The sequence below is a fragment of the Eriocheir sinensis genome, chromosome 35, assembly GCF_024679095.1.
Source record: "Eriocheir sinensis breed Jianghai 21 chromosome 35, ASM2467909v1, whole genome shotgun sequence".
Lineage (NCBI taxonomy): Eukaryota > Metazoa > Arthropoda > Malacostraca > Decapoda > Varunidae > Eriocheir > Eriocheir sinensis.
Window position 1 is genome coordinate 9,773,719 of NC_066543.1, and position 11,192 is coordinate 9,784,910.

Sequence of the window (11,192 nt, forward strand, 5' to 3'; positions counted from 1 at the left end):
GTGCTACGCCTTGCCTTGCCTTGCTTTGCCTTGCCCTGCCCAAGTCTACTCTGCCCTGCCCTTGTCTACCCCTCCTCCTTGCCATGCCCATCCCTACCCACATTCTTCCTTCCCAGTGCATTAACCTACCCTCCCTATTGATATACTCATCTCTACCCATATCATTCTTCCCCAGTACATTAAACTACCTACCCTCCCTGCTATACCCACGCCCACTCATCCCCTTCCTTCCACGGTACACTACCCTGCGCTCCCTCCATGCCTTACCCGTCCTTACCCACTCCCCTTCCTTCCCCAGTATAGTACCTTGCCCTCCTTCCCTGCTGTACCCATTCTTACCCACCTCCTTCTTTCCTTGGTATAGTACTCTAGCCTCTCTCCCTGCTAGTACCTTAGATAGATAGATAGATAGATAGACAGGCACAAGATTTTGACCACAGCTACAGTACACAATGAAAAGGAGGATATTATGTTTAAAATAAATGGAATAACCAACCCAAACAGTACACCCCTTGCTAGTAGTACACCCCATCACCCTTCATCAATGCTCACCCCTTCCCCCCCCCCACAGCCTCCCACCCTGCAGGCCACACTATACCCTGCAGCACACCCTTCCCCCCTCCCACCCCCGTCCCGTCCCCTCCCCCTTGCCAGCCACCCCCTGTAAGAGAATACCCCTCCTAAGCCGTAACTCTCCCGGCACCCTACACGCCATCCCGCCCTCCCACGTCACCCCTGTCTCGCCTACCCGTGTCTAGTGTGTCTCCTACCTGTCCAACTCCCTCCTCTTTACCTGTGTCCCTCACCTCCACGTCAGCCACTGCCCTCCCCCCCCCCCCCCTCTTCAATTTTCTATCTACTTTTCTTCACTTTTTTTCTCCTTTTATCAGTATTCCCTTTCCGGTCATGCCTTACTTTTTTTTCCTTTTGCTGTCTTTATATTCCTCTTCTTCGTTCATGTTTCTCCCTCCTCATCATTGCACCTAACACCCCTACTACCTCGACCCTCACCCCTGCCCTATTTACCCCCATTTCCACTCCATTAACTTCCCCTTTACTCCTCTTCCGTCCACCTCTTCTCATTCCTTCACCTTCCATGTCGCTTCCATCCCTTCCATCTCCCCCATTCCACTCTACCCTATCCTCACCCCCTTACCCTTCACCTCTACCTCAACCTCCTCCCCATCTTCCCTCATTGCTCCCTATTTTCTTCTGCTCTTATCCCCTCCAACTAACATTTCCATTCGAACCGTACCCTTTTCCACTATACTTCAGTGCTCCACCTTATCCACACACCCTCCCCCAACACCTAACTCACCCTTCCATCTCCCTCCCTCGTCTCACTATGTCCTCCACATCCTTCACCCTTCCACCTCCATCCTTGCCGTATCACTCGTTTCCCAAAGTCATCCACACCCCTCACCCTTTCACCTTCCTCTCTGACGCTTCCTCATTTCACTGTCATCCATCCTCCCTCTTCTCACCTGCCCCTCATTCACAGGTACAAGATGCTCATCCACATACGGACGCACACCAACGAGCGGCCGTACGTCTGCAGCCAGTGTGAGAAGCGGTTTAGTAGGCAGGAGAACCTTCGCATCCACGCCCGCACGCACACAGGTGAGAGGAAGAGGAAAACACACACACACACACACACACACACACACACACACACACACACACACACACACACACAGGAACAGCTCGTCAATAGTAAAGTCCTACCAGTAGGTACACAGTAGAGGTCATGTCATCGGGTTTCTTGAGTATAGGAGGTTTAATTTATACATAGGTGAGAGCAGAAGACTCATAAGAGAGAGAGAGAGAGAGAGAGAGAGAGAGAGAGAGAGAGAGAGAGAGAGAGAGAGAGAGAGAGAGAGAGAGAGAGAGAGATGGGGGGGGGGGGGGGGAAGGACATGGCAGGGCAGGGCAGGGCAGGAGAGGGGACCACTACCGCCGTCTGAGTAGCGTGTCGCCGCCAGCACTGGGCAGTCATAATTAAGAGGCCTTATAAGGGCGGGTTACCGGGCACCTCACTGTTGTACCCGCGGCCCCAGGGGGAACACACGCTTAATTATGGCACCTGGACGGGCCTTGGCGGACGGAGGGATAGATGAAGGGCCTGGGCGATTGTGTGGAGGGGCGGGCGGAGGGGCTGAGGGAGAGGGAGGGATGAGGAAATGAGAGGGGCGAGGAGGTGGCGAGGAATGGAGAGATGCCGGTAGATAGAGACGGAAGGGAGTAAAGCGAGAAGCAGAGAGTATGTGAGAAGGATGAGATGATGAAAGGGTGAGTGTGTGAGTGTATGGCCAGACAGCTCAGGGGTGAGTCAGGGGGCAGCAGCAGGGCGGCGGAGGCTGAGGTGCTGCCTCGCCGCCACGCGGGAAACCCTAGTCACCCTCGCCGGTGCTCCCCTTCTCACCTGTCATCCTCCCCGCAGGTGAGAAGCCCTACGTGTGCACGGTGCCCGGCTGCGGCAAGGCGTACTCCAACTCCTCGGACCGCTTCAAGCACACACGCACACACTTCGTCGACAAGCCGTACGAGTGCCGCCACCCAGGCTGCGGCAAGCGCTACACCGACCCCTCCTCCCTCCGCAAGCACGTCAAGATCTACGGCCACTACCGCCGCACCGAGGACCAGGGCGTGCCCTCCACCACCGCCTCGGACCTGCTCGACCCCTCCATGGCGTCCTCCGCCAGCAGGTTGGATCTCTCGCCCTCCCCTTCTTCCTCTGGATCGTCGCTGGTGCCCTCCCCGGTGCCCTACTCGCCCTCACCCTCCCTCCTGCCGTCCAATCTCTTCAGTGGTTCTCCCGCGGGGGCGGGAGTGGGCATGGGCGCCGCAGGGCTGTCCCCGTGGGGATCTGTCGCGTGGACGGTGGCGCTGCAGCAGTACCAGGCAGGGCTGTTGCTGCAGGGCAGTGCGGGGCTGGCAGGGCTGGGTGGGGGCTTCCCTCCACACCCCAGCAGCATGGCGGAAGAAGAGGAAGAGGACGACGATGACGATGAGGAGGTGAGGATGGACTCCGCCGCCGCCCTGGACCTGTCCATGTGTCCCTCGCCGCTGGACCTGTCCCTCCCTTCCTCCCGCGCCAAGCACCAATAATGTCCCAGCAGTGCCATCCGATACTGCCAAGGCGACGCCAGGTGCCAAATGGGTTGTAACCAGAGCCCCCTCTCCGTGCCTCAGGTTCCTCGCCCCCCGCCGGGCGGCAGTGCAGCCTCGGCAGCCGCGTCGGCGCTAACTTGAGGGACCCAATACTCGCCGCCTTCCATCCTGTCGCCTTCTCAGTGCCTTCAGAGTGTCTTAGTCCGCTGTCTGTGATAACAGGAGTCGGCCAGCCCTACGACGCCACCCGCAGCACCTCCCACGTTACCTCGTGCCTTGACCTGGTGTTACGCCTCCGCCAGGGAGCGTTGAGTGTTGCGCCGTGGCCTTGAATGGCTAAGGAACACCCGTCTGTCTACCTCTCAGCCTTAACCGACGCGCATTGTTAATATTTCCTGTCTTCCCTCTCGACAGACGCAGGCGTGGCCTCACCGGCCACAAACGTGTCTTCACCTGCGTCTCTCGGCAGTATTCCTCTTCGCCGTTCCCGGCATAGATCTGTACATAGTGACCTCAAATAATCGTCCAAAAATACTCTAGGTAGATGCAACAATGTGATAGTAAATGTCCTCCCTCCGTGCATACGGCCGCCCAGCGCGAGACAGCGGGGAAAGAGCCTCAGCCTACTCCCCGCCGCCGCCGCCGCGGGGGCAGCGAGGTGGCGGGGTGGCGTGTGGGGCCTGGCCCGCATCAAAGCCGTGCAAGCGCCTTTACAGGACTCCTGTGTTTAATTCTAGATGGTCTGTACTCTGCACTTTACAATGTGACCTCTACGACAGGAGTAGAGCAAAGATCTATTAATAATTAAGTTAATTGTTAAGTTTTGATATTCATTGGAGAAGAATGTAAAACAAAATTAATTTATGTTCTTAGTGCCCAAAAGCATTGGGAAGTGTTCGGCGTGTCCTTGAGGCTTCCCGAGTGAGGCCTCGGCAATGACACGGGCAGAGCAATGTCAAAGTGGTTAGTGAGCGCTGTGGTGCAGCACCGGGTGCTGCGGCAGCCCCACCAGGGCCGGGAGCCTCCCGCCGCGCCGCCTGGAGTTGTGAATTTTGCCAAGATTCGATCAATTATGCTGCGCGGTGCATCCCACCACGCACGCAGCGCGGACAGGCTCAGACCATCCTAACAGGAACTAATAAAGATTTCTTTCGAAATTTATTTTGTTTCCGAACTAAACTGCCAGAAATAATCATACATAGCACTGTATCCATATCATTGCGACAGCTTATCGAAGAGTGCAGTTCACAACTTCAAGTAATATACCTGTAAAATAAACAAAACTCTATATAAATATATTGTAGTAATTTAACACAACGCGAGGGCTCTTCCCTGGTGGTCCTCTCAACAGTATTATAGTCACCCACCTCTCGGGTGCTCCTGCTGCTTCTACTGCTGCTGCTGCTGCTGCTGAATATATCAAACTCCACAACATTACTATTAGACCCGCGGCAGCAGTAGTGCCTCCCAAAGTTACGGTGTAGTTATCCCTCAAAACTTCCCACTCGGCGCATCCATTTTCTGCCAGACGCTGTAGTACCTGAGCTTCACCATATTTCAGGTGTAACACGACGAAAATAGATGGCCATTATTGTGTCCTTAATTCCCCGGTGGCCGATTAACCCTATACTTAGCTAAACACTGCGCTCTTTGCCACCTCATTACCGCAGCTAACGCGCGGGCGGGGCAGCAGCTGGGCACCTCTGCAAGCCTCACACCGGCTATTGGAGGTGGTTGGCGCCTATATTTATCGCCTTCTTTGTATTACTCTCCAGTATATAATGTTTATAGAGTCTGTATGTACGTACCAGTATAGTGTGGCGAGGGCCGGAGACTGGCTGGCGGGGAACTGATCGAGTGTGTGTGTGTGTGTGTGTGTGTGTGTGTGTGTGTGTGTGTGTGTGTGTGTGTGTGTGTGTGTGAGTGTGTGTCAGCCCATCCTCGCAGTCATCGTCCTGGTGGTCTAGTCATTAGAACTTTTATACTGCTTTCAATAAACTCTTATCATGACGTGTGGCCTTCATCACCCCTTTGATTCCCGCAGTAATAATCTTAAGGAAAAGCTTATTGCTATTACTGCAACAATACTACTATTTCCTCCTAGTCCTCCTCCTTCTCTTACTACTACTACTACTACTACTACTACTACTACTACTACTACTACTACTACTGCTGCTGCTGCTGCTGCTGCTACTACTACTACTACTTTTATTACCCATTATATTACTGTATTAGCAAACACAGTGGAATAGTTTTAACCGAAAGAGTGCGAATAATAATAGTTACAAAGTGTACAACCCACACACATCTAATAACACACAACGTATTATTGATAAAGGAAAGCGAATAATGTAGAAGATATGTTATCAAATGTATGATGTCTGGCAAAAAGAGGGAATCAATTAAGCAACGAAATACAGTTCCAGGAAAATTAATATTGTTAGATTTAGATAATTATAAAAACATCACATCTTGAGGGTTGACTGTTTTACGTTACTTCCGCAGTGAAAGGGAGTTCACTTTTAACTTGAATTTGTTAACACCCTCTGCATTGCATATTTTGAGTCACGAACAACTCTTGGGAAGAAACATGCCAGGAAACAGGGTGTAAGGTAAGAAGCGGGAGAATGGGATTAGAAGCGAGGAAAAGGGGGAGAAGAAAGAGGGAAAGGGGTGAGAAGCAAGGAAATAAGGAAAAGGGGAGGGAAGTGATGGTAAGGAATGAGAAGGGAGGAAAAAGGATGAGATGCAAGGGAAATGGGTGAGAAGCATAGGAAAGGGGTGAGTGCGAGGGAAAGGGGTGAGCAGGAAAGAAAAGAGGTGAGAAGCGAGGGGATGTGTGTGAAGCGAGGAAAAGGGGTGAGGAGCGAGGGGATGTGTGTGAAGCGAGGAAAAGGGGTGAGGAGCGAGGGGAAGTGTGTGAAGCGAGGAAAAGGGGTGAGAAACGAGGGGAAGTGTGTGAAGCGAGGAAAAGAGGTGAGAAACGAGGGGATGTGTGTGAAGTGAGGAAAAGGGGTGAGGAGCAAGGGGAAGTGTGTGAAGCGAGGAAAAGGGGTGAGGAGCGAGGTGAAGTGTGTGAAGCGAGGAAAAGAGGTGAGAAACGAGGGGATGTGTGTGAAGCAAGGAAAAGAGGTGAGGAGCGAGGGGAAGTGTGTGAAGCGAGGAAAAGGGGTGAGGAGCGAGGGGAAGTGTGTGAAGCGAGGAAAAGGGGTGAGGAGCGAGGGGAAGTGTGTGAAGCGAGGAAAAGGGGTGAGGAGCGAGGGGATGTGTGTGAAGCGAGGAAAAGGGGTGAGGAGCGAGGGGATGTGTGTGAAGCGAGGAAAAGGGGTGAGGAGCGAGGGGAAGTGTGTGAAGCGAGGAAAAGGGGTGAGGAGCGAGGGGAAGTGTGTGAAGCGAGGAAAAGGAGTGAGGAGCGAGGAGATGTGTGTGAAGCGAGGAAAAGAGGTGAGGAGCGAGGGGAAGAGGTTAGGTTAAGTTTAAGGATATCTCAAACACACGATATCCAGAAACCTATACCATAAATTAACAAAGAAAGACTTCACTATTATATAAAAAGTCTCATTAGTAAGGAAGTATATATGATCTTTCGGAGAAAAGACGTATGATAGCTGTTTGTGGTTTTGTTAAGTTAGGTTAAGTTTAGGATGTCTTCAAACATAAGATACCCTGCAACTTATGGTATTAGTAGGGAAACATATATGAATTTTCTGAGTCAAGACCTATAGCAACTATTTGGGGTTTTGTTAGGTTAGGTTAGGTTAAGTTTAGAGTATCTTCAAACACATGATAGCCAGCACCTTACGGTATTAGTCGACAAAGAATAACCTCACTTTGTTTTATAGAAAGTCTCATTAGTAAGGATGCATCTATGAATTTTCTGAGCGAAGACCTATAGCAACTATTTGGGGTTTTGTTAGGTTAGGTTAGGTTAAGTTCAGAGTATATTCAAACAAATGATAGCTTAATCGGCAAAGAATGACCTCACTTTGTTTTATAGAAAGTCTCATTAGTAAAGAAGAATATATGAATTTTCTGAGTCAAGACCTATAGCAACTGTTTGGGGTTTGTTAGATTAGGTTAAGTTCAGGGTATCTTCAAACACATGATAGCCAGTGACTTATGGTATGAATCAACAAAGAGTGATCTCACTTTGTTGTATAAAATATCTCATTAGTAAGGAAGCATTTTCTGAGTCAAGACTTATAGTAAGCTTTTGAGGTGGTGTTAGATAAGTTTGTTCAGGTTAAATTTAGGGTATCTTCAAACACGAGATAGTTAGAAACTTAGAGCATAAATTAACAAAGAAAGACATCCCTTTTTTAGATAATACCGTAAGTTTCATTAATGAAGAAACATATATGATCTTTCTGAGTAAAGTATAGTAACTGTTCGGGGTTTTGTTAGGTTAGCTTAAGTTTACCGGATTTTCAAATACATGATAGTCGGCAAATTATGGCATAAATTAGCAAGGGAAAAACTCATTATGTTATATAGAAAGTCTCATTTAGTAAGGAAAACTAGATGATTTTTCTGAGTCAAAACGTTTGGTAACTGTGCAGGATTTTGTTAAGTTTAAGGAATTTTTTCAACACATGATATCTAGAAACCTATTGCATGAATTAACAAAGAAAGCCTTCACTTCGTAATATAGAAAGTCTGATTAGAAAGCACTGATGATTTTTTTCTGAGTAAAGACGGATGGTAACTTTTTGTGGCTTTGTTTGGTTAGATTAAATTTACGGCACCTTCAAACACATGACAGCCAACAACTTGTAGCATAAATCAACAAAGAAAGACCTCACTTCGTTATATTGAAAGTCTAATGAGTAAGGAAGCATAGATGATTTTTCTGAGGAGCGAGATGGAGGGAGGAGCGAGATGGAGGGAGAAAAGAGGAAAAGGTGTGAGAAGGAAGGGAAAGGGCGAAAGAGGGAGGGGAAGGGATAAGAAGTGAGGAAATGGGGTGAAAAGTGAGGAAAAGGGGTGAAAAGTGAGGAAAAAGGGTGAGAAGCGAGGAAAAGGGATGAAAAATGAGGAAAAGGGGTGAGAAGTGAGGAAAAGGGGTGAGAAGTGAGGAAAAGGGGTGTGAAGTGAGGAAAAGGGGTGAGAAGTGAGGGAAAGGGGTGAGAAGCGAAAAAAATGGACGAGAAGTGAGGGAGTGTGAAAAGCGAGGGACCGGGGTGAAGGAGGGAGGGCGTTCTTCAGTTCGTCAGCAGTACACCAATAAGTACGCAACCATATCAAAAGGACAATGACCTGAAAAAATTAAGTTCCATATTCTTAAACGAATCGGGGTCCAATTACAATTATTTCTCAAGGACACAGAGAAGATTAATCGGGTCTTCATGGGGGTGGGTTTTTTTTTTTTTTTTTTTTGCTTAAGCCGTGCACAACTATCACCACCATCACAAAACAGTCCAAGGAAAACCCAACAACTTTTACAAGAGGCTTTTCAAACAGGAGTACAGAGGCGCCGATACGTTTGAAAATACGAGTCTATGCCACACTCTTTAGCTTGACGAAAATTAACTTCATTAACAGGTCAACTTTAACCCTTTGAGTACTAACTAGTGCGTAGTGACTGAATATGCCCAGCTGTTCGAAATGGTGGTGCTTAAGGGGAAGAATCCACTGGGAAATCTGTATACGAGACACCTTATTCTTCTACATGTAACAGGGAATTAAGAGACTGACAGATACCAACTTATAAGCGGCGGATGATGACTGGCAGAGATAAGAGATAGTAACCTAAGGGCGTCTGGTGTACATGTAACTCAGGTGTCTGTGGAGTAGATAGGGAGGGGGGCTGGGAAGGAGAGGTAATGGGTAAGAGTAGTAATGAATGAATTAATAATATCCCAGCACTAGACAGCCAGGACTATCTATGTATTAACATAAGAACATAAGAACGCAGGAGTCTGCAAGAGGCCGGTAGGCCTGTACGAGGCAGCTCCTTTGACCCTAAGCTCCCGTGTATCTAACCCCACCTAATATCGCTGTCCATGAATTTATCTAGTCTAATTTTGAATGTGACAATTGTATTGGCACTCACCACATGACTGCTAAGCCTATTCCACTCATCCACCACCCTGTTAGTAAACCAATTTTTGCCTATGTCCCTGTTGAATCTGAATTTATCCAGTTTAAACCCGTTACTTCGTGTCCTACCCGGTTCTCTTACCAACAAAACCTTATGAATGTCTCCCTTATTAAAGCCCTTCATCCATTTATAAACCTCGATCATGTCTCCACGCACCCTTCGCCTTTCTAGAGAATGCAAGTTTAACTGTTTGAGTCTTTCCTCGTATGGCAAGTTTCTCAACCCCTGAATCATCTTAGTCATCCTCCTCTGCACCGATTCTAACATTTTGATATCCATTCTATAGTAGGGTGACCAGAACTGAACCGCATAGTCAAGATGAGGCCTAACTAATGCTAAATATAGTTTGAGGAAGACTTCGGGGCTTCTGTTGCTTACGCTCCTTGAAATAAATCCCAGTACCCTATTAGCTCGATTTCTAGCTTGAATGCATTGTGCCCTTAGACGGAGATCAGAGCTCACTAAGACCCCTAAATCCCTCTCGCACCCAGACCTACTTATGAGTGTCATTTAAGCAATAGTTATGTGAGGGGTTGTTCCTACCTACACTCAGAATACTGCACTTCCCTACATTGAACTCCATCTGCCATTTATCCGCCCAGTCATATAATCTGTTGAGTTCACCTTGGAGAATACTAGCGTCCTGATCCGACTCAATTACTCTACCGATCTTGGTATCATTTGCAAATTTACTAACATCACTACTAATTCCTGTGTCTAAGTCATTGATATAAATAATAAACAAAAGTGGACTTAATACCGAACCTTGTGGGACCCCACTCGTAACACATCCCCAGTCAGATCTTTTACCATTGATTTGCACTCTTTGCTTCCTATTGCAAAGCCACGCCTTGACCCAGTTCAAAACTTTACCCTCTACTCCGTGAGCCTGTAATTTAAGCAACAGTCGTTGGTGAGGAACTTTGTCAAACGCTTTACTAAAATCAAGATAGATTACATCATAATTTTCATCTCTGTCAACCGCCTCAAATACTTTATTGTAGAAGGACAAGAGATTGGTGAGGCATGACCTACCTTTTGTGAACCCATGCTGCGAGTCGTGAATTAAGCTATGTTTCTCTAAATGCTCCCGAATGTTCCTGGCTATTATGGACTCCAGCATCTTCCCTATAACCGATGTTAAGCTAATTGGGCGATAGTTTGAAGCAACTGACCTGTCCCCCTTTTTAAAAATCGGCGTCACATTAGCTACTTTCCATAGGCTCGGCACATAGCCAGTATTTACCGACATCTTAAAGATGTCGGTTAGTGGGTCACTGATTATATCACCTAACTCCTTTAATACCCTCGGAAATATCCCGTCAGGACCTGGCGACTTGTTCTTCTTAAGCTTATCTATCTCATCCTGAACTACTTGCCTGGTAATGATTATATCCCTCAATTTATCGCCATCCCCGCCCTCGTACACCTGAACTCTTTCCGGTATAGTCGTTCGATCCTCCTGTGTGAATACTGAAAGGAAGTAGTCGTTCAACAATGTGCTCATATTTTCGTAATTTTCTACTAGCTCCCCTGTGTTTGTTTTCAGCGGTCCAATTTTCTCCCGTATTGTCGTATAATTGGTTTGAAACTGCAATGGGCTATGCTATATGAAGAGAATATTTTTTTTTTCTGGATCATTTGTTATTGAAGGGGTTGCGAAAGGAGTAAAGAAAAAGTAAGAGGTAGGAAGAAGACCGTGAAAAGTTAGAAAGGTCGAGGGTCAAGTTCAAGACAAGAGGCTAACGGCCGTATTCCATGCTCTCCCTTACTAATAATATAAGTTACACTAAGACGCCAACCACAGCTCTAAATTGTTTTATGGATTCAGTGAACTTCCCATACTTTACTTTCATTTTTTTTCTTGACCTATTTACACCATAACATTACTAACAGAAAAAAAATAATATGCTGAATGTAGACATCAACCCGTAAACGTGGTTCATAAAAAGTTCGCAGGGATTGGAACGGCCCAGGAAGG

At 47.7% G+C, this 11,192-nt stretch overlaps 1 protein-coding gene across 4 annotated transcripts in view; it reads left to right on the forward strand.

The window, feature by feature from the left end:
* LOC127007362 (zinc finger protein GLIS2-like) overlaps positions 1-5,121 on the forward strand; it is a 42,820-nt gene extending 37,699 nt beyond the window's left edge. For all 4 annotated transcript variants that reach the window (XM_050878244.1, XM_050878245.1, XM_050878242.1 and 1 more), the window contains 2 exons: positions 1,502-1,620; positions 2,441-5,121. In XM_050878244.1, coding sequence (XP_050734201.1) covers positions 1,502-1,620; positions 2,441-3,108 — 787 coding nt within the window. In that variant the 3' untranslated portion in view covers positions 3,109-5,121. The remainder of the gene's footprint in view (positions 1-1,501; positions 1,621-2,440) is intronic.
* The last annotated feature ends 6,071 nt before the right edge of the window (positions 5,122-11,192 follow it).